This window comes from Oncorhynchus tshawytscha, linkage group LG09 (genome assembly GCF_018296145.1).
Source record: "Oncorhynchus tshawytscha isolate Ot180627B linkage group LG09, Otsh_v2.0, whole genome shotgun sequence".
NCBI lineage: Eukaryota > Metazoa > Chordata > Actinopteri > Salmoniformes > Salmonidae > Oncorhynchus > Oncorhynchus tshawytscha.
Window position 1 is genome coordinate 85,380,553 of NC_056437.1, and position 27,802 is coordinate 85,408,354.

The 27,802-nt window shown below is 45.3% G+C and overlaps 1 protein-coding gene across 2 annotated transcripts in view; it reads left to right on the plus strand.

Annotated features, from left to right (window-relative positions):
• Nucleotides 1-27,802, plus strand: part of LOC112259264 (speckle-type POZ protein) — a 74,217-nt gene that overhangs the window by 11,949 nt on the left and 34,466 nt on the right. Inside the window, exons 2-5 of one of the 2 annotated variants that reach the window (XM_042327833.1) lie at nt 18,533-18,560; nt 20,292-20,555; nt 20,937-21,058; nt 21,281-21,432. In XM_042327833.1, coding sequence (XP_042183767.1) covers nt 20,478-20,555; nt 20,937-21,058; nt 21,281-21,432 — 352 coding nt within the window. In that variant the 5' untranslated portion in view covers nt 18,533-18,560; nt 20,292-20,477. The remainder of the gene's footprint in view (nt 1-18,532; nt 18,561-20,291; nt 20,556-20,936; nt 21,059-21,280; nt 21,433-27,802) is intronic. The other variant, XM_042327832.1, reaches the window with a different exon arrangement.

Here is a 27,802-nt window from a genome sequence, read left to right on the forward strand (position 1 = left end):
CTCTCTCTCTCTGCGCCCTCTCTCTCTCTCTCTCTCTCTCGCCCCTCTCTCTCTCTCTCTCTCTGCGCCCTCTCTCTCTCTCTCCGCGCCCTCTCTCTCTCTCTCCGCGCCCTCTCTCTCTCTCTCCGCGCCCTCTCTCTCTCTCTCCGCCCTCTCTCTCTGCAAATTACAAATTTAGGGACTTGTACCACTGCCGGGACTGTTCATCATTATAATTGTTAGAAGTGCAGAAAGGACAGTGGGAGGGATGCGTGCCGGTGGTTGGGGGCCACAAAACATCTCAACTCATCATGAGTTGCAGTTGTTAAAAACAGATAACAAAACCTACTAATGAAAAAATCTTTGTTTAAGTATGTGTGCACGCCCATGTGAGAGTTGGTCTATATAGAGGAGATTACTGAGTAGTTTGGGTCATCAGGCTGACTCCCAGTCTTCACTTGAAGTTATTGAGGGATGATGATGTTTTGGAAATGTGTTACCTCTGTATCTGATAGTCAATTCTCTGTGAGGTGCGGCAGTGGCTGAAGCTTAACACAGTGTCTAATGACGACGTGAAAACAGGTTTTTAGAAATGTAGAAAAATAAAACAAATACCTTATTTACACATGTATTCAGACCCTTCGCTATGAGACTCGAAATTGAGCTCAGGTGCATCCTGTTTCCATTGATCATCCTTGAGATGTTTCTACAACTTGGAGTCCACCTGTGATAAAGTCAATTGATTGGACATGATTTGGAAAGGCACACAGTTGTCTATATAAGGTCCGACAGTTCATGTCAGAGCAAAAACCAAGCCATGAGGTCGAAGGAATTGTCCGTAGACCTCCAAGACAGGATTGTGTCGAGGCACAGCTCTGGAGAAGGATACCAAAAAAATGTCTGCAGCATTGAAGATCCCCAGGAACAGAGTGGCCTCCATCATTCTAAAATGGAAGAAGTTTGGTTCCACCAAGACTCTATCTAGAACTGGCCGCCCGGCCAAACTGAGCAATCAGGGGAGACTGGTCTTAGGGAGGTGACCAAGAACCAGAGTTCCTCTGTGGAGATGGGAGATCCTTCCAGAAGGACAACCATCTCTGCAGCACTCCACCAGTCAGGCCTTTATGGTAGACTGGCCATATGGAAGGAAGCTAATTGTCAGTAAAAGGCACATGACAGCCTGCTTGGAGTTTGACAAAAGGCACCTAACATTTCTAAAAACTTGTTTTTGCTTTGTCATTATGGGGTATTGTGTGTAGATTGAGGGTAAAAAAAACTATTTAATCAATTTTAAAATGACGTAACAAAACAAAATGTGGAAAAAATACTTATTTTCCAACATAATTTGCAAATAAATTCATAAAAAATCCTACAATGTGATTTTCTGGATTTTTTTTCTCTCATTTTGTCTGTCATAGTTGAAGTGTACCTATGATGAAAATTACAGGCCTCATCTTTTTAAGTGGGAGAACTTGCACAATTGGTGGCTGACTAAATACTTTTTTGCCCCACTATTTATTTTTTGGGGGAAATGTGGTGTCCAAATTGGGGTTTATAACAAGGGACTGTTGTGACTTGACTTTCATTGATCTGATGGCTGTTATTTAATCCACTAACTATGTTTAATTGTTACTCAATTTAAAATAATCGTAACAATTAGCTAATTAGCATTTGTGGCACCATGGAAGAGGTTGTTCAATGAGTTACAATCTCCCAAATTAAAGTCAAGAAGATATGTTATTGGTAACAGTCACTTGTTAATCGTTACTTTCTATCAGTTTCATTCTGAACAGCTGCAACCTTGGATCTGCAAGACCCCCGGCCCTGCTGATTATTCAGTACCACACAAAATGGTTTAACATCTTGAAGCTAGGGGTCACTATTTTTATGTTTGGAAAAATAACTTTCCCAGAGTGAACAGCCTATTTCTCAGGACCAGATGTTAGAATATGCATGTAATTGACAGATTAAGATAAACACTCAAGTTTCCAAAACTGTAAAAATATTGTCTATGAGTATAACAGAACTGATATTGCAGGCGAAAGCCTGAGAAAAATCCAATCAGGAAGTGGCTCTTATTTTGAAAGCTCTGTGTTCCTATTGACCATTGAAAGGGATATCAACCAGATTCCTTTTTGTATGGCTTCCCTAAGGTGTCTACAGCCGTTAGATATAGTTTCAGGCCTTTATTTTGAAGAATGAGCGTGAACGACCACATTACGTAAGTGGCCGCGCCCCAGCCGCGCCCTCAGAGCATGCGCAGACCAGCTGGCCGGTGTGTTTACGGACCTATTCAATCAATCCCTATACCAGTCTGCTGTTCCCACATGCTTCAAGAGGGCCACCATTGTTCCTGTTCCCAAGAAAGCTAAGGTAACTGAGCTAAACGACTACCGCCCCGTTGCACTCACATCCGTCATCATGAAGTGCTTTGAGAGACTAGTCAAGGACAATATCACCTCCACCCTACCTGACACCCTTGACCCACTCCAATTTGCTTACCGCCCAAATAGGTCCACAGACGATGCAATCTCAACCACACTGCACACTGCCCTAACCCATCTGGACAAGAGGAATACCTATGTGAGAATGCTGTTCATCGACTACAGCTCGGCATTCAACACCATAGTACCCTCCAAGCTCGTCATCAAGCTCGAGACCCTGGGTCTCGACCCCGCCCTGTGCAACTGGGTACTGGACTTCCTGACGGGCCGCCCCCAGGTGGTGAGGGTAGGCAACAACATCTCCTCCCCGCTGATCCTCAACACTGGGGCCCCACAAGGGTGCGTTCTGAGCCCTCTCCTGTACTCCCTGTTCACCCACGACTGCGTGGCCATGCACGCCTCCAACTCAATCATCAAGTTTGCGGACGACACAACAGTGGTAGGCTTGATTACCAACAACGACGAGACGGCCTACAGGGAGGAGGTGAGGGCCCTCGGAGTGTGGTGTCAGGAAAATAACCTCACACTCAACGTCAACAAAACTAAGGAGATGATTGTGGACTTCAGGAAACAGCAGAGGGAACACCCCCCATCCACATCGATGGAACAGTAGTGGAGAGGGTAGCAAGTTTTAAGTTCCTCGGCATACACATCACAGACAAACTGAATTGGTCCACTCACACAGACAGCATCGTGAGGAAGGCGCAGCAGCGCCTCTTCAACCTCAGGAGGCTGAAGAAATTCGGCTTGTCACCAAAAGCACTCACAAACTTCTACAGATGCACAATCGAGAGCATCCTGGCGGGCTGTATCACCGCCTGGTATGGCAACTGCACCGCCCTCAACCGTAAGGCTCTCCAGAGGGTAGTGAGGTCTGCACAACGCATCACCGGGGGCAAACTACCTGCCCTCCAGGACACCTACACCACCCGATGCTACTGGAAGGCCATAAAGATCATCAAGGACATCAACCACCCGAGCCACTGCCTGTTCACCCCGCTGCCATCCAGAAGGCGAGGTCAGTACAGGTGCATCAAATCTGGGACCGAGAGACTGAAAAACAGCTTCTATCTCAAGGCCATCAGACTGTTAAACAGCCACCACTAACATTGAGTGGCTACTGCCAACACACTGTCAATGACACTGACTCTACTCCAGCCACTTTAATCATGGGAATTGATGGGAAATTATGTAAATATATCACTAGCCACTTTAAACAATGCTACCTTATATAATGTTACTTACCCTACATTGTTCATCTCATATGCATACGTTGATACTGTACTCTATATCATCGACTGCATCCTTATGTAATACATGTATCACTAGCCACTTTAACTATGCCACTTGGTTTACATACTTATCTCATATGTATATACTGTACTCGATATCATCTACTGTATCTTGCCTATGCTGCTCTGTACCATCACTCATTCATATATCCTTATGTACATATTCTTTATCCCCTTACACTGTGTATGACAGTAGTTTTTTTTGGAATTGTTAGTTAGATTACTTGCTCGTTATTACTGCATTGTCGGAACTAGAAGCACAAGCATTTCGCTACACTCGCATTAACATCTGCTAACCATGTGTATGTGACAAATAAAATTTGATTTGATTTGGTCAGGTGCGGGCTCTCAGAGTGATTTTTGCGCAAAAGAGAGAGGTGGCCATTGTTCCTCCCGGTCCTAGTGAAAGAGAACTGTCCCGGTTGATATACACTGCTCAAAAAAATAAAGGGAACACTAAAATAACACATCCTAGATCTGAATGAATGAAATATTTTCATTAAATACTTTTTTCTTTACATAGTTGAATGTGCTGACAACAAAATCACACAAAAATGATCAATGGATATCAAATTTATCAACCCATGGAGGTCTGGATTTGGAGTCACACTCAAAATTAAAGTGGAAAACCACACTACAGGCTGATCCAACTTTGATGTAATGTCCTTTTAAAACAAGTCAAAATGAGGCTCTGTAATGTTTGTCGCCTGTATGACCTCCCTACAACGCCTGGGCATGCTCCTGATGAGGTGGCGGATGGTCTCCTGAGGGATCTCCTCCCAGACCTGGACTAAAGCATCTGCCAACTCCTGGACAGTCTGTGGTGCAACGTGGCGTTGGTGGATGGCGCGAGACATGATGTCCCAGATGTGCTCAATTGGATTCAGGTCTGGGGAACGGGCGGGCCAGTCCATAGCATCAATGCCTCCCTCTTGCAGGAACTGCTGACACACTCCAGCCACATGAGGTCTAGCATTAGGAGGAACCCAGGGCCAACCGCACCAGCATATGATCTCACAAGGGGTCTACCTAATGGCAGTCAGGCTACCTCTGGCGAGCACATGGAGGGCTGTGCAGCCCCCCCAAAGAAATGCCACCCCACACCATGACTGACCCACCTCCAAACCGGTCATATTGCAGGCAGCAGAACGTTCTCCACGGCGTCTCCAGACTCACGTCTGTCACATGTGCTGAAGTGTGAACCTGCTTTCATCTGTGAAGAGCACAGGGCGCCAGTGGCGAATTTGCCAATCTTGGTGTCCTCTGGCAAATGCCAAACGTCCTGCACGGTTTTGGGCTGTAAGCACAACGCCCACCTGTGGACGTCGGGCCCTCATGCCACCCTCATGGAGTCTGTTTCTGACCGTTTGAGCAGACACATGCACATTTGTGGCCTGCTGGAGGTAATTTTGCAGGGCTCTGGCAGTGCTCCTCCTTGCACAAAGGCGGAGGTAGCGGTCCTGCTGCTGGGTTGTTGCCCTCCTACGGCCTCCTCCACCTCTCCTGATGTACTGGCCTGTCTCCTGGTAACTCCTCCATGCTCTGGACACTACGCTGACAGACATGGCAAACTTCCTTGCCACAGTTCGCATTGATGTGCCATCCTGGATGAGCTGCATTACCTGAGCCACTTGTGGGTTGTAGACTCCGTCTCATGCTACCACTAGAGTGAAAGCACCGCCTGCATTCAAAAGTGACCTAAACATCAGCCAGGAAGCATAGGAACTGAGAAGTGGTCTGTGGTCACCACCTGCAGAACCACTCCTTTATTGGGGGTGTCTTGTAATATGATCACATGTTTTGGTTCTAGTCAAAATTCTAGCAGCTGTGTTTAGCACTAACTGAAGTTTTATTTAGTGCTTTATCCGGGTAGCTGGAAAGTAGAGCATTGCAGTAGTCTAACCTAGAAGTGACAAAAGCATGGATGGATACAAAATGGATACATTTTTCTGCATTTTTGGACAAAGTTTCTGATTTTTGCAATGTTACGTAGATGGAAAAAATGCTGTCCTTGAAACAGTCTTGATATGTTTGTCAAAAGAGAGATCAGGGCCAAGAGTGATGATGAGGTCCTGAAGTTTTATTTGAGACTACTGTACAACCATCAAGATTAATTGTCAGATTCAACAGAATATATCTTTGTTTCTTGGGACCGAGAACTAGCATCTCTGTTTTGTCCGAGTTTAAAAGTAGAACATTTGCCGACATCCACTTAGCTTCGGCTGGTGGAGGTCTTGACGAACCACGTCCAGATAAGGCGTCCGGGGAGAAAAAGTTGAATGAAAAAGTTGAGCGAGGGGGGGGATTTCAAATATAAAACAGTAATTAAAAAGTAAATGTAAAGTTGGAAGGTAGCAAAGTAAGTTTAGCAACAAACCTCGCAGTCTACAGGTTCCTAGTTGGCTGACAATATGACGGCTTGTTACAACATAACATTAGAGGGGAGAGGGAAAGACACTTATCGTACATTTGGAAACTACGCTCACAGTAACCTTTCACTTTGCACACAAACCACCGCCCATGTCTATATGCCGTCGTTTGTCATCCTTCTCTGGTGAAACCAAACCTTCTTGAAAAGGGTTTTTGTTAGCCTTTCCTGTTGGCAACTTGTACACGCTCTGATTGTCCACCAGAGGTCACAATGTCCTTCTTAGTTGTCCGGTCTCCAATGGGCTGTTTCTTAAGAGCAGCTACTTAGCTATACTAGTGATTATCTGAGAGGATTTTCTCGTTTCTTCCTCGGGTAGATCGTCAAAGTTCCTAACTCACTTTACATGCGCAGCTTCAGATTGGCGGTGTCCTGGTCTGGTAAGTTAATTTTCCTCAACTCGTGTTGAGTTTCTAACCATTTCAACATGTGGACCACGCAAGGTGAGTTTATTTCTTCACCTTGTGTTGGTTCAATATTTCAACCATTTCCCACATGTAGCTAATGCTCCATGCTTTTTTGGTCTGATATGTTAATTCTTAACTTGTCCTTTATATACTCTGGTAAAAAGGGGTGTTCCATTATCCTGACATGATCTATGAGCTCCTTCGGGGTGTGGCTAATCACATTCATATCTTAACAAAAATAGTTTAATCATTATTCATATTATGTTCACATCACTATGTCAGTAAACTTGACAAAGTTGCAATATTTTCATTATAACATTTTTAATGACATAAAATATACATTCGTTTTCCACATCTACACTTTGACCATTTCTCACATTTGTTCCACTGTTCACTTTTTTGACGTTAGCGGTTTTGGCTGGCAAAATACTTTTGAACACAGACATTCCGGTCCCAATACTAGAGACCCAGAGGGAGTACTCTCCTGCTTGATTTACGACCGGGTGTGATGTGTCAAAAGTCTCCCCCCTCAGCCATTGCCAAGCTCATCTGACCCATTGTGATCCTCATGTGTAGTCATGACAGAACTGACGATTGTGGAGCGAGACTAGATTAGACCTTGTGTTAGGCCTCTGTCAGTAAACAGCATTTATAGTAGACATTTGATGTAATATAGCCTTCTATACGAGACCATAAATCTAATGTAGATCTAAATCTAATAAGTCTGTCTTAGCTCTCATATCTGTCAGTGTAGACCAATCAAGTTGTCAGGGGCAGCAAGAACTGTCACAACAATGTTGTATTTCGAGAACAGAAAATAGGCCGAATGCTGACCAAAGCTGCCAGGAATATGTTAAAAATAAAACATTTAGGCACATTGATTGTTTCCAGGCAACATCATTTGTGAGAGGAGAGGAATCAGAAGAGACAACTGGAGGTTATGGAGAAATGGAGCTTAAGACAGGCTTAGTTTTTGGTCCCTTTATGAGCAAGGACTGCTAATTACCTGGTCCTCAAATGTGTTTTGAAATCCACTTGATATGGGAAATGGAGGCGAAAGCGTGTTACCTGGTAAAGTCAAACTGAAGGACGTCTACTTCAAAAACATGATCTAAATCTTTTTGTTTGCTTTTTCTCTTATGCTCTCCTTTGAATTATAACACCCAAATTATAGAGCATTTTAGAGTATCTCTCTGGGTTGTTGCAGTTTTAAGTTTAAAGGAGATTTGGGTCCACATTGAGATTCTTTTTTTGCTTCAGATAACGAAAAAAAGTAAGGGTCGAAAGGGGTGTGTTGGGGATCCCCACTGTCTGTCTGAAAGCACTCTTCTTACCTTACTGATTCCTTGGAGCTTATTATGGAAGTCAAGCGTCTCTTCACATTTACAGAAAGTTACATCTATGTTTACAGCTCATGTCCTCTGCTAGGTGTAATGATTGCTTTCACAGATATGAACACGGGCCTCCAGACGATAGGAGTGGGGGTTGTAGAGACTTTGAGGGAAGTGCACAGGTCAATGAGAGAATACAGTCAATCGTCTGGTGATTTTTCCTGATGGTATGAGCCTTATGGTCTTACATTTTAATTGGGCTCATCCCATTTATGTAATCTGACATTTTTTGTGTGTTGGCTGCGTGAGGGAATACGTGTGTGAGGTTTTCTGTTTATCTGGATATTTTTTTGTGTTTTGGGCAGTTTCTCTTTGTTCACATTTTGCACCATGTTTCTCTCTTGGCCAGTCTCTAACAATGGAGTACCAGATACCAAGAAGGTCACTGTGAGGGAAAAGGGTCACCAGAGTTGTTTCCATAACCACCAATAGCAAGTAGCACCATCCATCTAAAATGTGGTTACTGCCGTGTTATGGCAATCAGCAGCCTTTCATGCTCCTCTGTTGGAAACTAATGGAACAATGGAGAAAAAATGAAAACATTTCAACGAGGCGAAGAGAGACTCCCTCTCACTTAATTTGCATTTTAATTATAAATCGCATAATTGCAACGAGGAAGGTATCACACCAAGTCTCTCTCCCTCCCTCTTCCTACCAGCTTCGCTTCATAGGTTTGAAGAACTCTAACTCCAAGTATTTCTTTCGGGTAGATAAATAAATTGGAGTGGGAAAACTGCGGCAAGGCAAAGGTTAAAGCAGCATTACTATTATCTCTGAAGTGTGTTGGTTTATACACAATCCCTTCTGGCAACTTGATGTGCAGGAGATGGATATATAGCTACGGTCTACTGTTATGTCTGTTCAGAGTCCTTCTATGGCCGCTGTCATCTTTAATCAGGAGAAGGTTGGCGTGTTAAGGGCTCCTAAAGCTCAACACTATTTGTCTTTGTCAGGAAAGCCTGTCATTTTGGAAGAAGTTATACTTACATGTGGTGTTTGACTGTGCCTATGTGACTGTATGTGAGCTTACAACTGTGTTTATTTGTCTGCACTTACAATTGCACACAGTTAGGTGTTCTGTTGTGAGTGTAGCTCTAGTTGATCCTACTGGAACTGTGAGCAAGGCTTCAGACCTGTGACTTAATGAGAGGGGACTAGGTCACATGGCAGCTGGCCAGCTTTGAGCGGAAGCAGGGAGGGGAGAGGGTTGGGATATAAGATATGATAGTCATAGAAGGGGAGAGAGTGAGATCTAGGTTTAATGCCATGTCAACCTTCTGGGGGCTATAGAAAGCCAGAGAAAGGGGGTTGAGTTGGAGGTATTCTGAGGGGAGAGAAAGGTGGAGATCTCTGGGTAGGGAGTCCGTGATATGGAGCCAGATAATGATATAGTATCAGTAGGGCTGTCTCCATGGTTCTCATAGTGCTTTTGTCTGAGTGGCTCTTAATCCATCGCTCCTGCCTGCAGCTCTGCAGCCCCGGCTCTGCTCTGACACACTCCTTGCCTCTGGTCTTTGTGTGTCTGTGGGATCAGGGCTGCTCTGTGCTGAGCTGGCTGGACAGACACAGCTGACCTTACATGCACCACAACCACCACGTGTTTTTGTCAGAGCTGTACATGTCTGTCATACAGGTGCTGTATCTTACTCTTCCGACTGTCAATCCTACCCGTAACTGCACTCCATATATGTTGTCATCTCTTGCCCTTAAGGCCAGTATCTCTTCCTGTCTTTATTTACTGGAGCCATAATACTACATTATCTACTTTCCAATCTCTGTATCTTACCCTGTTACTCTTACCCTTTGATTCCTGTATCTTAGCCTGTTACTCTTACCTTTTGATTCCTGTATCTGGAAATCAAGTTATCCCTTTACTCCTCCCTGTATGTCACCTGTTCCTTTGACCGCCACTGATCTTGGAGCAGTTTTTTATCCCTGACTCAGTGAGACCCCTAGATCATATCAGAGCTAAGATCACACGTCAACTGCTCTCCACACAGCAGCCGGCTAGCCTGCAGGGATAATTATATTTACTCTAATAGCAGAGTGTTTCAGTGATCAGTTATGACTGGTCTGTCTGTCTAATTGGTGGGGAACCTTCAGTCAGTACCATGTGTGTTTTTCAAATGAGGGTCAGAGCCTTCAGCTGATCAATCTAGTCTGGTCTGGACACACTGCTTTAATACGCTCCCTTTCATCGCTCTACCACCCTAGCCGCTTTTAATTCAACCTGACCTTCTAATTAGCAGACTTCATTAACCCTCTGTCAGATGTCTCGCCAGAGCTGGAGGAAAGGAAGGTGTGGGGGAGGGATGGGGTGATGTTAAAATAAGGTAACGAGAATCTCCGTATTTTGATATGTGGATAAACTTCACCTCCCACTTCCTCTGGCTGCACATCCTCCACCTGGCCAGGTGGTGGTGGTGTCTGGCTGCTCGGTGCTAGCTAGCGTGTGTCTTCTCCTCTCAGCAGGAAGCGGGCCCGGAGGGAGAGGCTGCTGGGTGGTGCCGTGTATTTGATGTTTCTCTTTCATGTTGCAAGTGAAAGGGAATTTAAATGGAGAGCTGTTATGCGTCTGCTTTTTTTTCCATAATGAAAGTTTTTTTCTTCTGAGTAGAGCAGCCAGCTGTAATGAATTCCAGAAGGGGTTCCATCTTCTCTTGTCGTCCAGCAGGACCTCCTATTTCACAGCAGGCCCAACGTCTAAGTCCCTGCCATATGTTGACATGTTGTTCAGGCTATATTTGAACTATTCTATATGGATGTATTTATACACTCACTAGTCCAGGGGTGGGCAATAACTTCGGCTTGAGGGCCAATTTGAAAATTCAGCGTTGTTTTCCGGACTAATTTGTTTGTCTTAAGCAGTTTGTGGACCAGAGAAAGGACAGTTATTTGAAAATGTAGAGGTCCATTATCACTTCTCCATACATTGTCTAGTTTTAGAATTTCAAGAGTGGCCTGGATTGTTTTTTTTTTAACCTTGACACCCATTTATTTTTTTACTCAAACCACCCCGGGGACTGATTGAATGGGCCTGTGGGCTGTATGTTGCCCACTCCTGGTAGTCACTACACAAATTGACAAAACTTGCACTAGTGTAGTGTAGGATTATGTCTATCTACAAATGTTCAATATATACCCAGGGCTTTGTTCATGTGGTTCCTTTTTATTTATGTTTCTCAAACTAGAGGATGTAATAATGTGTTTATTAAGAAGTGGACTGTTGAATCTGCAAGCTCCCTCCAAGCTACTTCCAGCTGTATATTAACTCTAGGAGAGAGAGAATGGAGGGTTGTTCTGAATGCTGATAGATTGGAATCATGGCTGGTCTGCCACATATGAGTACACTAAACCCCCACTGGAACGTTCTAGTGAGAAGGAGAACCACGAGGTAGATTGGATGCCTCGACTGTCAGTTAGGCAACCTGAACTCACCTGGGATGACTGAGAAACATTCATATTACCCCAGGCTCTCCTCAGTTCCAAGATGGCGTAGCAGTCAGACGTAGTTGTCCTCGTCTTGTCATGTCCCGTGTATTTTAATTTTATATATTTTTTCTTCGCATTTATATTTAAAAAATATTTTTCTGAACCTCAACTTAGACACACTCTCCTGCAATCCGCCTTACCCAATGTGGTATGGATCTGCTATTTTCTTTCTTTTGAACCGGAACCCTCAACAGAAGCTAGCCAGCTAACTAAGTCGTAGTCATTGGCTAACCTTTAGCCCGGACAACTCTTGCCAGTCTGCACAGCGCGACTCAAACCTGAGCAAATCATACTTATTTTTCTCCATATCTCTGGTTTCCTACTGCAAGCTCTGAACCTTTTCACCTGGATCATCGCAGCTAGCTAGCTGCTAACCGAGTGGCCACTCCTGGCTAACGTTTCTGTCCCGAAGCAAGAACCAATTAGCCAGGAGCTAGTCTTTGCTAGGCCCATCTCCCAGCTAGCTGAAGAGGTCCATCAGCTACTCCTTGGGCTACAATACCTATTTTGCCAATTGGCCTGGACGCCTTTTACTGCTGACAAGGAGCCCCGCCGATCCATCACGACTGGACTACAGACGTAATCTGCCCGAGGGTTTTTTTTCAACTGGCTCCTCCGTCGCGACGTCCCCCGAATGCCCATCTGCTAGCCGCAGCACGCAAGCTGTCTAGAGCATATTGGACTGTTACCTGAATAGGTCCATCGACCAAGTTCTTGGGCCACTATGCCTATTTTGCCAATTGGCCTGGACCCTTTTACCACACGGAGCCCTGCTGATCCATCACGACTGGACTGCCGACGTAACAGCACGGGGGGGCTACAACAGATTTCTTCCTTCACAACATCCCCGTTCTGCTAGCTTGCTAGCCCCGGCCCACAGCTGTCTGAATCGCTGTGTCTCCAGCCCGCCTAGCTACCCACTGGACCTCTATGATCACTCGGCTACGCATGCCTCTCCCTAATGTCAATATGCCTTGTCCATTGCTGTTTTGGTGAGTGAGTATTGCCTTATTTCACTGTAGACCCTCTAGCCCTGCTCAACACGCTTGAGCTAATAATTTAGTTCCACCTCCCACACATGCGGTGACCTCACTTGGTTTAAATTGTTTCTAGAGAAAATATCTCATCGTCACTCAATGCATAGGTTTACCTCCACTGTATTCACATCCTACCATACCTTTGTCTGTACATTATGCCTGAATCTATTCTTCCGCGCCCAGAAACCTGCTCCTTTTACTCTCTGTTCCGAACGTACTAGACGACCAGTTCTTATAGCCTTTAGCCGTACCCTTATCCTACTCCTCCTCTGGTGATGTAGAGGTTAATCCAGGCCCTGCAGTGCCTTCCTCCACTCCCATTTCCCAGGAGCTCTCATTTGTTGACTTCTGTAACCATAAAAGCCTTGGTTTCATGCATTAGAAGCCTCCTTCCTACGTTTGTTTTATTCAATGCTTTAGCACACTCTGCCAACCCCGATGTCCTAGCTGTGTCTGAATCCTGGCTTAGCAAGACACCCAAAACCCCTGAAATTTCCATCCCTAACTATACCATTTTCCAACAAGATAGAACTGCGAAATGGGGCGGAGTTGCAATCTACAGCAGAGAGCCTGCAGAGTTCTGTCTTAATATCCACGTCTTTGCCCAAACAATTTGAGCTTCTACTTTTAAAAATCCACCTTTCCAGAAACAAGTCTCTCACTGTTGCTGCTTGCTACAGACTACCTTCTGCCCCCAGCTGTGCCCTGGACACCATATGTGAATTGAATGCCCCCCATCTATGTTCAGAGCTCGTGTTGTTAGGTGACCTAAACTGGGACATGCTCAACACCCCAGCCATCCTACAATCTAAACTTGATGCCCTCAATCTCACACAAATTAGCAATGAACCTACCAGACACAACCCCAAATCTGTAAACACGGGCACCCTCATAGATCTCATCCTAACCAACCTGCCCTTCAAATACACCTCTGCTGTCTTCAACCAGGATCTCAGCGATCACTGCCTCATTGCGTGCGTCCATAATGGGTCAGCGGTCAAACGACCACCCCTCATCACTGTCAAGCGCTCCCTAAAACACTTCAGCGAGCAGGCCTTTCCAATCGACATGGCCCGGGTATCCTGGAAGGATATTGACCTCATTCCGTCAGTAGAGGATGCCTGGTTATCCTTTAAAAGTGCTTTCCTCACCATCTTAAATAAGCTTGCCCTGTTCAAAAAATGTAGAACCAGGAACAGATATAGCCCATGGTTCAAAAAAGTTGTGGGGCACTGTAAAGTCCTTGGAGAATAAGAACACCTCCTCCCAGCTGCCTATTGCACTGAGGCTAGGAAACACTGTCACCACTGATAAATCCACAATAATTGAGAATTTCAATAAGCATTTTCTACGGCTGGCATGCTTTCCACCTGGCTACCCCTACCCCTGTCAACAGCTCTGCACCTGCCACAGCAACTTGCCCAAGCCTCCCCCATTTCTCCTTCTCCCAAATCCAGTCAGCTGATGTTCTGAAAGAGCTGCAAAATCTGGACCCCTACAAATCAGCCGGGCTAGACAATCTGGACCCTCTCTTTCTAAAATTATCTGCCACAATTTTTGCAACCCCTATTACTAGCCTGTTCAACCTTGCTGTCGTATCGTCTGAAATCCCCAAAGATTGGAAAGATGCCGCGGATATCCCCCTCTTCAAAGGGGGAGACAATCTAGTCCCAAACTGTTAGACATATCTATCCTACCCTGCCTTTCTAAAGTCTTTGAAAGCCAAGTTAACAAACAGATCACCGATCATTTAGAATCCCATCGTACCTTCTCCGCTATGCAATGTGGTTACCGAGCTGAGGTGCAACCATGACCAGCCACGCTCAAGGTCCTAAACGATATCATAACCGCCATCGATAAGAGACAATACTGTGCAGCTGTGTTCATCGACCTATCCAAGGCTTTCGACTCTGTCAATCACCGTATTCTTATCGGCAGACGCCACAGCCTTGGTTTCTCAAATGACTGCTTTGCCTGGTTCACCAACTACTTCTCAGACTGAGTTCAGTGTGTCAAATCGGAGGGCTTGTTGTCCGGACCTCTGGCAGTCTCTTTGGGGGTACCACAGGGACTCTTTTCTCTGTATACATCAATGATGTTGCTCTTGCTGCTGGTGATTCTCTGATCCACCTCAACGCAGACGACACCATTCTGTATACTTGTGGCCCCTCTGGACACCATGTTAACTAACCTCCAGACAAGCTTCAATGCCATACCACTCTCCTTCCATGGTCTCCAACTGCTCTTAAATGCAAGTAAAACTAAATACTCTTCAACTGATCGCTGCCCACCCGTCCAGCATCACTACTCTGGACGGTTCTGACTTGAGAATATGGATTCTGGATTTTTTTTCTCATTTTGTCTGTCATAGTTGAAGTGTACCTATGATGAAAACTACAGGCCTCATCTTTTTAAGTGGGAGAACATGCACAATTGGTGGCTTATGAATATGTGGACAACAACAAATACCCAGGTGTCTGGTTAGACTGTAAACTCTCCTTCCAGACTCCCATTAAGCATCTCCAATCCTAAATCAAATCAAGAATCGGCTTCCTATTTCGCAACAAAACATCCTTCACTCATGCTGCCAAACTTACCCTCGTAAAACTGACTATCCTACGGATCCTTGACTTCTGCGATGTCATTTGCAAAATAGCCTCCAACACTCTACTCAGCAAATTGGATGTAGTAGTGTCACCGGTTTCACCACCAAAGCCCCATGTACCACCCACCACTGCGACCTGTATGCTCTCGTTGGCTGGCCCTCGCTTCATATTCGTCGCCAGACCCACTGGCTCCAGGTCATCTACAAGTCTTTGCTAGGTACAGCCCCACCTTATCTCGGCTCACTGGTCACCATCGCAGCACCCACCTGTAGCACGTGCTCTAGCAGGTATATTTCACTGGTCACCCCCAAAGCCAATTCCTGCTTTGGTTGCCTTTCCTTCCAGTTCTCTGCTGCCAATGACTGGAACGAACTGCAAAAATCTTTGTAGCTGGAGGCTCATATCTCCCTCACTAACTTTAAGCACCAGCTGTCAGAGCAGCTCAAAAATCACTGCACCTGTAAATAGCCCATCCAACTTCCTCATCCCCATACTGTTATTTATTTTGCTCCTTTGCACCCCAGTATCTCTACTTGCACACTCATCTGCACATCTATCACTCCAGTGTTGAATTGCTATATTATCATTATTTCACTACTATGGTCTATTTATTGCCTTACCTCCCCTATCCTACCTCATTTGCACACACGGTATATACATTTTTCTATTATATTATTAACTGTTTGTTTATTCCATGTCTAACTCTGTTTGTGTTGCATTGCTTTTCTTTATCTTGGCCAGGTCACAGTTGTAAATGTGAACTTGTTCTCAACTAGCCTGCCTGGTTAAATAATTATATATACAGTGGGGCAAAAAAGTATTTAGTCAGCCACCAATTGTGCAAGTTCTCCCACTTAAAAAGATGAGAGAGGCCTGTAGTTTTCATCATAGGTACACTTCAACTATGACCGACAAAATGAGAAAAAAAATACAGAAAATCACATTGTAGGATTTTTAATTAATTTATTTGCAAATTATGGTGGAAAACTTTTGTTATTGACCAAATACTTATTTATCTCAATACTTTGTTATATACACTTTGTTGGCAATGACAGAGGTCAAACGTTTTCTGTAAGTCTTCACAAGGTTTTCACACACTGTTGCTGTTATTTTGGCCCATTCCTCCATGCAGATCTCCTCTAGAGCTGTGATGTTTTGGGGCTGTTGCTGGGCAACACGGACTTTCAACTCCCTCCAAAGATTTTCTATGGGGTTGAGATCTGGAGACTGGCTAGGCCACTCCAGGACCTTGAAATGCTTCTTACGAAGCCACTCCTTCGTTGCCCGGGCGGTGTGTTTGGGATCATTGTCATGCTGAAAGACCCAGCCACGTTTCATCTTCAATGCCCTTGCTGATGGAAGGAGGTTTTCACTCAAAATCTCACGATACATGGCCCCATTCATTCTTTCCTTTACACGGATCAGTCGTCCTGGTCCCTTTGCAGAAAAACAGCCCCAAAGCATAATGTTTCCACCCCCATGCTTCACAGTAGGTATGGTGTTCTTTGGATGCAACTCAGCGTTCTTTGTCCTCCAAACACGACGAGTTGAGTTTTTACCAAAAAGTTATATTTTGGTTTCATCTGACCATATGACATTCTCCCAATCTTCTTCTGGATCATCCAAATGCTCTCTAGCAAACTTCAGACGGGCCTGGGCATGTACTGGCTTAAGCAGGGGGACACGTCTGGCACTGCAGGATTTGAGTCCCTGGCGCCGTAGTGTGTTACTGATGGTAGGCTTTGTTACTTTGGTCCCAGCTCTCTGCAGGTCATTAACTAGGTCCCCCCGTGTGGTTCTGGGATTTTTGCTCACCGTTCTTGTGATCATTTTGACCCCATGGGGTGAGATCTTGCGTGGAGCCCCAGATCGAGGGAGATTATCAGTGGTCTTGTATGTCTTCCATTTCCTAATAATTGCTCCCACAGTTGATTTCTTCAAACCAAGCTGCTTACCTATTGCAGATTCAGTCTTCCCAGCCTGGTGTAGGTCTACAATTTTGTTTCTGGTGTCATTTGACAGCTCTTTGGTCTTGGCCATAGTGGGGTTTGGAGTGTGACTGTTTGAGGTTGTGGACAGGTGTCTTTTATACTGATAACAAGTTCAAACAGGTGCCATTAATACAGGTAACGAGTGGAGGACAGAGAAGCCTTTTAAAGAAGAAGTTACAGGTCTGTGAGAGCCAGAAATCTTGCTTGTTTGTAGGTGACCAAATACTTATTTTCCAACATAATTTGCAAATAAATTCATAAAAAATCCTACAATGTGATTTTCTGGATTTTCTTTCCTCATTTTGTCTGTCATAGTTGAAGTGTACCTATGATAAATTACAGGCCTCTCTCATCTTTTTAAGTGGGAGAACTTGCACAATTGGTGGCTGACTAAATACTTTTTTGTTGGGAGGGAGGTGAAGGCTGTGTTGGGAGGGAGGTGAAGGCTGTGTTGGGAGGGAGGTGAAGGCTGTGTTGGGAGGGAGGTGAAGGCTGTGTTGGGAGGGAGGTGAAGGCTGTGTTGGGAGGGAGGTGAAGGCTGTGTTGGGAGGGAGGTGAAGGCTGTGTTGGGAGGGAGGTGAAGGCGGTGGTGGGAGGGAGGTGAAGGCGGTGGTGGGAGGGAGGGAGATCTGGACTCGCACAGTGAGAGAGGCCTGTCTATGTGATTAATATAAATGTGCTCCAGGTCCTCATCCTGTCGGTCCCCACAGCAGCAGACTAGGATGGGATAGGGAAATGAGATGTGGGCGGTAGGCAATCACGCATGTACACAACCCGAGAAACACTCACAACACAACACCGCTGCCATCCTTACATCATACATTGTCTAGTGATTGTTTTCAGGGGAGCACACAATCCACACACCCCTCTTAACGCTCTCTGACGTACTGCTGTGGTGATGTTTATTTCCCCTGCCGTGTGTGTTCTCACCTGTTAGTCCTCCTGTCCATTGGTGCTGACTGTCACCAGCTGAATCACCATGATGAATGAACCATCTCAAGATTTTGAAATGAGGGAGTACAAGGATTACCACACACTACCACACCCCCCACCCCCCACTATCTCTGAGTTGTTACTGTCATTTTTCTGCTTCTCTTCTCCTGATTGTCATGAAAAGACAAATCAATCCCCAGCTTTATTCTGGTTAAGTGTCATCTGGGTGTATTTAGAAAAGCTGTGAAGTTGTTAGCTATGATGCCAGTATTGTCATGTGTTCTTAGTGGTTCACTTGTGATCGCTGTTGGCAGCACACACGTTGGGAGACAGTAGCCTATACAGAGACATGAGAACACACAGCTTAAGGAAACAATGTACCTTTCCTTTTCTTCTTACAATGTACCTTTCCTTCCTCAGATCTATCCATCCCATCCCTCACAGGACTATTAAATCTCTCTTTCTCTCTCTCGCTCTCTCTTTTTTTCATTTTTTTTAAATCTCTTTCTCTTTTTTTCTTTCTGTCTTTCAGTTATAGGGGTAGGAGAAGGAAGACTGAGGTAAGAGAGGGAAGGGAACTAGGGGAAGAGGGGGTAAGGAAGGAGATGAAGGGAAATGGGGAGAGGAGGGGATGTGTTTCAATAAGACAGTATCTTTCAGCCGAAAGGACTAAAATGGAGGAAGGAAGGAAAGACAGTCGTCTTAGAGGTTCATTAGTGAGACAGAGAAAATAGCATTTTTTTTGGACAATTTCATTAGCATTGAATCAGGAGCACATTCATATTCGCTCCAAACAACATTTGTTCATCTCTGTCGGGCTGAAATACAGACACTAAAACATCCTGTATTAATGAAACCTATGTCTTCCATTTTAAAGGCAGAGGTTTGAACAGTTAATACGGGGGCACACATTTATTGCACCCATGCAACGCTCCCACTCCGCCACACAGCAGTTTGCATGTGTGCATGCATTTGTGCACTTAAGCTGCATATTTGTTACACCCATGAACACCCACAAGTTCACACCGACTATAATTCATTGTTAGGAAGTCTCAGGTAATTTAAATTGCAAATCAGTGCTGCCTTGTTCTTCATCTTTTGATTAATATTGTATTGTTTTACTGAGTGAAAATGCCACCAGTGTTTTTCATCAGATGCAAATAGAACAAAATAAGAAACCGAAAGATCAGATCCAACAAAGTTAAAACATTCATGAAGTCCTGTCTGTGTCCGTGGAGTTCTGTGTGTCGTCATACAGAGGAGGTGGACCCCCCCCCCCATTGCCCTTCCCTCTCTCTCATGCGCTCACAGATTCTGGGAAGTTCTCTAGGTCCTGAACTTCCCTTTCAATCAGCCACTAATTAAGAAGCAAAGTAAAGGGATTGTCTGGCTACGAGACAGGGGGACTTGCAGGTTGACTGAGAAAAAAGAGAGAACGAGAGGAGACTTGCCCTGAGACCCTGTGATAGCTTCAATTTGACATGTGCAGGATGAGTGAGAAAATAGAGAAAGGAGCCAGGGGGAGAGGGAGGAAAGGAGCCAGGGGGAGAGGGAGGAAAGGAGCCAGGGGGAGAGGGAGGAAAGGAGCCAGGGGGAGAGGGAGGAAAGGAGCCAGGGGGAGAGGGAGGAAAGGAGAACAAAATATGATAATTTGTTGATTTTATTTAACCAGGCAAGTCAATTAACACATTCTTGTTCTATTCCCAGGGGTCATCTGTGGTTCTGTAAAGGTGATATTGAAGAGAAGTCATTGGTTAAAGTCACAGTTCTCTCTCATAGATCTATGGTTCAACTGAAGTCAATGCTGTTTTTCTATTGTGGCTGTATTCACACATGTACCTTGAAAAACAGAGTGAATAACTTGTGCACACAGATTGATAGAAGTTTGCACATTTTGGAATAGGCTATGACATTTCCAAATTGATGTGCTCTTTGAAAGTTGTATGTGACCTTGTGTAGGCTACTTGAGTGAGTGGAGATTGGCAGGCAGGCGTGGGATGATGGTCTTAAGCCTTGCTCTTCACTCTCAGTCACAGATCGGCTGGCGCTCCACTCCGCTCAAAGCAAAAGAAAGGCAGAACCATGGCAGATAAACGAGGGCTTTTCTCACTGAAGCCGAGCGAGCAGCGTTCACAGCCTCTCTGCTTTGAATGCAGAGGCCCTTTGAAAACAAACATAAATTCAGAGCTGTTTTGTCCTACTTACTGAGCAATACCGCTCAATTACAATTAGCCTTTTAGCACACACGCACTGACTATAACACCTATGATAATGCGACTCTCTGGTTGTAGGGTGTTGCTGTGGGTTCCCTGGACATTCCCCAGACGTTATCCTTGGCTGGACCCTGGTGCTGTGTGTGGTGGTCTGGTTGAATACTTAGCCCATTCAGTGGTGTTCTGTTGGGCTCAGCCACCCCTCCAGTCTGTCCCCCTCCTGGCTGGTGCTCAGCTCAGGCCCCCCCTGCCTCAACGCTGGCGATGTCAAGAGTCCCGAGTCCCCCTCCCCCCGCGGACATGTCCAGCGGCCCTGTGGCTGAGAGCTGGTGTTACACTCAGGTAAGCGTGGGGATTGGTGTGTGTGTGTACATGTATCTGTTTTTCTATGTACAGTACTTACACCTGTCTGTCAGTCAGTCAGTCAGGACTGCCAGTGCTGGTGTTTTTGATAACAGCCTGTTTAAAGAAGAGGGATGTTTTTCTATTGATGTGTTTTTCATCTCGCTGTCCTTGAAAAATCATTTTTTGTTGCAGCTTTTTAATATCCTCTCTTCTCCCCCTGTTTGTTGTCAATGTTTATTGAGATGAAAGGCAGGTTTGATGTGTGGTTTTGAAGTCCAGCCTGACCAACCAGCCACTTAGCTACCTGTATGGAATAGATAAATAAATTAGTCATCATGTCTGATTCCTGCTGTGTGTGTGTGTCCCTACCTCTGTTAGATCAAAGTGGTGAAGTTCTCTTACATGTGGACCATCAACAACTTCAGCTTCTGCCGTGAGGAGATGGGCGAGGTCATCAAGAGCTCCACCTTCTCTTCGGGAGCCAATGACAAGCTTAAATGGTGAGTGGAGGCGGGGCCAAGAAGTGGGTGCTATGGATAAACCATAAGGGACTACAGGACCAATAACTTGTCCATGATTGATCTGATTAAGACTCCTAAGTCTGTTGGACAGGCTTTGGTCTCTATTCTGTTGAACAGTTACTGAGCATAGTTGACTGACCTAGTCTCTGTTTGACTGAGTCTGATGATCACTGATGCCGATCCCTCCCTCTGTGTGTCCAGGTGTTTGCGTGTAAATCCTAAAGGCCTGGACGAGGAGAGTAAAGACTACCTGTCCCTCTACCTGCTCCTGGTCAGCTGTCCCAAGAGCGAGGTGCGTGCCAAGTTCAAGTTCTCCATCCTCAATGCCAAGGGAGAGGAGACAAAGGCTATGGGTAAGTCACACTTGATTTGAGTTGATTTGGATCCCCATTAGCTAATGCCATGACGACAGCTAGTCTTCCTGTGGTCCGACACATGACGAAAATGGCATTTCAAACAAAAATACTTTCAAATGTTCATGCATTTAAATAACATGAACAAGTAGACATTACGGACATTTAAAATACCTGAAAGGTAACAGTCAATTCAGGTGTCAGTATCTGTCCAGTCATATGGCCAATCTTAGTAGATGTACTTTTTAATGTTTTCTTGAATGTGAATCATTTTTTTGCTTGGGAAATATCTATCCCCAACAACCCACCATCTCTATAGGGTCAGTGGTGCTCTGCCATTGTAATCCCATAGTGTACCTGGCTTGATATTATGTAGGTCTGTGAGGTAATGTGATAACAGAACTACTTATAACAAGCCACTCTTGAACCTCTCAGCTCAAACCTGTAGCTTGGCAGTAGAACATGGAAGACATGTTGACTAATAGGAACAAGGTTAGGAGGTTTGAGATATGTATTACCTGTGTCTCTGAGGTTCACTAAGTGTGTGTGTGCATAGGAGGGGGTGAGGGAGCCAAAGTGTCTAATTCAGTGTGCGGGCCGAGGTTTTGATAGCCATAAGGGTGTGTATAATCACTGCCGGTAGGATTCGTTCCCCCCCATATTTAATTCAAAGTAGCATGGAGCAATTTTTGTCTTCTGCCTGTTCTCTGGCTGATGAATTGGAAAGGATATGTGTTTCTTCCAATGCCTGCTCTTTTTAATTAGGTTATGTTATGGGGAGGAAAAGCAAAGTTGTGTGGAATTGAATTAGTTGGCCAGATGTGACCGCTTCCTGGTTACCAGGCTCTACCTGATTGGTTGTCTCTCCTCCGGCACCCCGTCGAGCACAGGAAGTATGGGAGGAGGTGAGGAGAGGGGCAGAGGAGGAATGTTTGTATCAGAGGTGTATGCAGAAAGACTGTACAACCCCCCGCAGTGCAGGTCATGTAGAAAGGAAAATGGTTTTCCTGCTGAGAAACGTCTACCGCGTGAACTCAACCCCTCCCTCCCTCACACACTTTCCCTCTCTCCGTTCTACACTCTACATCTTCACTGTGGCAGTGCTTTTTCACTCAACAACAACACATTCACAAACACTACTGTTATGAAACGGGCCTTGGGCCGCATACTGTAATTGTGCATCAAGCTCACTTGAGGCTCTTAAGGTACAGTTAATGCATAGTTGGCTGTGCCCATTTCGCTGCACCACTCTAAGGGGGACAGCAGTAGCCTGCAGAGTGGGTGGTAAACACCACCTAGAGCCGTTTCATTCCTTCACTCGGTCAGCTCACCTGAACCTGCTTCTCCACATGACCACTGAAAGAGATTAAAGATGGAGAATGTTGAGAGCAGTGGAGAAATGTCTTTTGTGGTTCTGTTGTTCTCCTCGTGTCTCTGGGGGGTTTGCTGTAAATTGTGTTCTTTGGTGTTAGACCCCCCCCGTCCCCCAGATGCACCCCATCTTCCCATCAGCTCTCTGCTCGCCTTGTCGCTGGAGAAAATTACCCGCAGCCACCGTATTCGTGACAAGGGACTTCAGCGAGCACTCTGTCTGAGAATATGGCAGTAAAGATAGCTCTATCTGTTCTGGATCATTTAGAATCCAATTAAATCCATGCCTCCTGAAGAGAACCCAGGCCAAATAAAAACAAAGTGCCTTAATTAAGAAGGCTGTGGCTCAGAGTGTGAGGACTGTTTATGTGGCATGTCACTGCTGGGGCTCTCCACACAGTCTCACAGGGCCACACACTCCACTGAAATGGATAGTAAGTCCAAGTACAGATTGGTGTGATACATAGCTAAATAAACAGATACAGTGCCTTGCGAAAGTATTCGGCCCCCTTGAACTTTGCAACCTTTTGCCACATTTCAGGCTTCAAACATAAAGATATAAAACTGTATTTTTTTGTGAAGAATCAACAACAAGTGGGACACAATCATGAAGTGGAAGACATTTATTGGATATTTCAAACTTTTTTAACAAATCAAAAACTGAAAAATTGGGCGTGCAAAATTATTCAGCCCCTTTACTTTCAGTGCAGCAAACTCTCTCCAGAAGTTCAGTGAGGATCTCTGAATGATCCAATGTTGACCTAAATAACTAATGATGATAAATACAATCCAACTGTGTGTAATCAAGTCTCTGTATAAATGCACCTGCACTGTGATAGTCTCAGAGGTCCGTTAAAAGCGCAGAGAGCATCATGAAGAACAAGGAACACACCAGGCAGGTCCGGGATACTGTTGTGAAGAAGTTTAAAGCCGGATTTGGATACAAAAAGATTTCCCAAGCTTTAAACATCCCAAGGAGCACTGTGCAAGCGATAATATTGAAATGGAAGGAGTATCAGACCACTGCAAATCTACCAAGACCTGGCCGTCCCTCTAAACTTTCAGCTCATACAAGGAGAAGACTGATCAGAGATGCAGCCAAGAGGCCCATGATCACTCTGGATGAACTGCAGAGATCTACAGCTGAGGTGGGAGACTCTGTCCATAGGACAACAATCAGTCGTATATTGCACAAATCTGGCCTTTATGGAAGAGTGGCAAGAAGAAAGCCATTTCTTAAAGATATCCATAAAAAGTGTTGTTTAAAGTTTGCCACAAGCCACCTGGGGGAGACACCAAACATGTGGAAGAAGGTGCTCTGGTCAGATGAAACCAAAATTGAACTTTTTGGCAACAATGCAAAACGTTATGTTTGGCGTAAAAGCAACACAGCTCATCACCCTGAACACCATCCCCACTGTCAAACATGGTGGTGGCAGCATCATGGTTTGGGCCTGCTTTTCTTCAGCAGGGACAGGGAAGATGGTTAAAATTGATGGGAAGATGGATGGAGCCAAATACAGGACCATTCTGGAAGAAAACCTGATGGAGTCTGCAAAAGACCTGAGACTGGGACGGAGATTTGTCTTCCAACAAGACAATGATCCAAAACATAAAGCAAAATCTACAATGGAATGGTTCAAAAATAAACATATCCAGGTGTTAGAATGGCCAAGTCAAAGTCCAGACCTGAATCCAATCGAGAATCTGTGGAAAGAACTGAAAACTGCTGTTCACAAATGCTCTCCATCCAACCTCACTGAGCTCGAGCTGTTTTGCAAGGAGGAATGGGAAAAAATTTCAGTCTCTTGATGTGCAAAACTGATAGAGACATACCCCAAGCGACTTACAGCTGTAATCGCAGCAAAAGGTGGCGCTACAAAGTATTAACTTAAGGGGGCTGAATAATTTTGCACGCCCAATTTTTCAGTTTTTGATTTGTTAAAAAAGTTTGAAATATCCAATAAATGTCGTTCCACTTCATGATTGTGTCCCACTTGTTGTTGATTCTTCACAAAAAAATGGAGTTTTATATCTTTATGTTTGAATCCTGAAATGTAACAAAAGGTCGCAAAGTTCATGGGGGCCGAATACTTTCGCAAGGCACTGTATATAGGTGGTTAAAGATGATTGTGAGTAATGTAAAGATGCTGCATATATCATTTGCTGCCTTAAACATGAACTGTTTCAAGTGGATCTAACCTTCAACCTCAGTGTTCAGCCACCCCCACCTGAGTAGAGAGCCTCAATCAGTAATGTATGTTGGTCTCCGATGGTGTTACTGCCTGCTAATGGAGATAGATTTGGGCTCCACTGGCAGCCACCCCCCTCTCCCTCTCCCCCGAACATCCTCTCCTCTCCGCCACATCATTTCTCTCCCTGGCTTAGTCGCTAGCAAGCTGGCTCTCCTGTGGGATTGTGGATGAACGGTTTGTAACGTGTCTCTTGCCCCCCCCCCCTCTTCTCCTGTGCCAGATAAAGCAGCCTGCTGGCAGACACACTGCTACAATGACAGCTCTGAGAACACAGAGAGAGAGAGAGGAAGTCTCCTGCTATATGGCGGTGGTGGCTAGGGTTTATTTAAATGGCCCAGAGCTGAGTGTTCCTCTCAGACAGTGGGCTTTATAGTGCTTTTTAGGTGCTAAGTGCTAAGGAGAGGTTATGTCTCCAGTCTGTTTGGTCACAGTTTCAAGTTCAGGTTAATTTGTTATGTGTACACAGGTCTTCATACACTGTATATTTTAAAAGAAGGATCTAATTTGCCAGTACAGTGTTTGTGGTGTTGTGGTTAGTGTCTTTAGTTCCATATGGTCTCCTGGCTGATTGAAACCTCTGTCTGAATGCTTGTATGTGGTTGTCAGAGCTGGTTGCCCGCGGTAACTGATGGGGGCGGTCAGGCATTCAATGTGGTTGTGTTGTGGGAAGAGTCATTGGACAGTCTTTACATAATCACATATCGACACGGCTAGAAGGAACGTCATTACACATGTTTGTGCTGACACTTGCTTATCGAGCTCATTATTCAACAGAGATGAGATTTTCTTCGGAAATGGCGCGTGCGTTCGTTTGTGTATTTGTGGTGCGTGTGAGCGAGCGAGCTTGTGTGCCTGCCTTCCTGGTTATATGTCAGCCTATGTAGATGTGTGGGGGTTGATGCAAATACAGGTGCTCCATTACACATACTGAAGTGTTGTCTATCATGCTGTTAGACATTGGACTGTATGTGTTGTGTACTGTATTTAATTAATGGGATTTAGACTAAAGGGCAGCTATTGAAGTGGAGGGAAGAAGTGGGATGGGGATGTAGGCAGTAGTGGTTGGGAGGATGGGGGGTTGAAGTGTGTCTGTATGAAGGTCTAGGTGTGTGAATGCTTGATTGTGTTTGTGGAATGAGGAAAAGCTCCAGGCTCCTTTTGGGATTCTCTAAACCTCCTTCCAGAGAACAGATGATCATGGAGGGATTCGAGTTATGTTTTGAACTGATGTACATACTGTACATTACACTTTCTCTGTCATGCCCGCACACACACACACTCTTAGTGTGATCCACACTCTGTTGGCCCGGAGTGCGATGTTTGCCAGCCAGTCTTCTGGGTGACCTTCTCACTGTGTGTGCCAACCAGGCCCCTGAGCCACAGCCTGACTATGTATGCTATGCTCTCTAAAACAGCCTGGCTCTCCTCTCTCTCGCTCGCTCTGACTCTATCTTTCCCTTCTCCTCTCTAAAACTCTGTCCCTCTCGCCTTCCTATTTTTTTCCTTTATCTCTGTCTCACTCAATCTATCTACATATCTCACCTCACATGCCACCTTTCTGCCTGGACTGTTAGTGACAGGCTTCTATCACTGGTCTTCTCACTCCTCTTCCCCCTCTCATATTTGTTATTCCTGGTGTGTTCCTCCCCTCCTGACTTGGTGATCCAGCCTGCTGTGACCCTACCGTGACCACATGCGGTTGATCCCATTCCAGTGTGTGGTTATGGTCCTGCTCAGGAGACCCAGTGGAGGTAGCAGGGTCAGCTTGGGAAAGCTCAGCTTAATACACACACGCATACACAAATGCACAGGCGCACGCACACGTGCACACAGACATGCACCTTAGTGTGGAGAGTGAGCAGGGACTGAGCAGTAGGACTCCTCTCACCCTTTCTCCTCCGTTCTCTGTGCTCCTGTTCTGTCCCTCCCTCTCTCCTCCCAGCTAGCCCCCTCTCTCTCTCCTCCCACCATCCTCACACCTCAGTTAGGCTGAGACCTAGCCCCGTAGGAAGTTGTCACAGGCTGCTGGTCTTCTTCCATATACCCCGCTAACACACAGGACAATCTCTCCACCACACAGGGAGAGGAGCTGCTGGCCAGGGGACCATGCCTGAGTCTCTCTCACATATCGGAAAGGAAATAGAGAAAAGGCAGACTGAAAGATTTCAGACAAACAGGCAGACAAGGATAAGACTAAGATGCAGTGCTTTTGCTCTGTGTGTTTGTGTATCCAACCATACACTACTTGGCATGTCAAGTCCATAAAAGTTTGACGTGGCTTTCAACAACTCAGGTTTAAGATGAGAGAGAGGGAGAGAGTGACGCAAAGCCTTTAAATGAGTCTTCTGACATCAGTTCCTATTATGTAGAGAGGAAAAGAGGAGAGTGACGATGAATAAAGTAGGAAAAAAAGAGTAGAGAAAAGAGCCTTTGGAGTGTTTGGATTTCTGTCAGTCTGAGAGGGTGGCTGTCAGGGCCTGTTTGTAGCCCATCTCCAGAGGAGGAATTAGAGGGAGAGGACCCCCTGATTGAGCACTGGGGTGGAGAACTGGATATGCGCTCAACTCCACCACTGTCTGTAGACATCCCAAATGACAGCATATTCCCTATTCCATATAGCCCATAGGGCTCTGGTCAATGTAGTGCACTATAAAGGGATTAGGGTGCCATTTGGAGTGCAGCCCCTGCCTGCCTGGTTGACTACTGTACCCACCACTGCATCATACCGCTGCTGGTGAATTTCA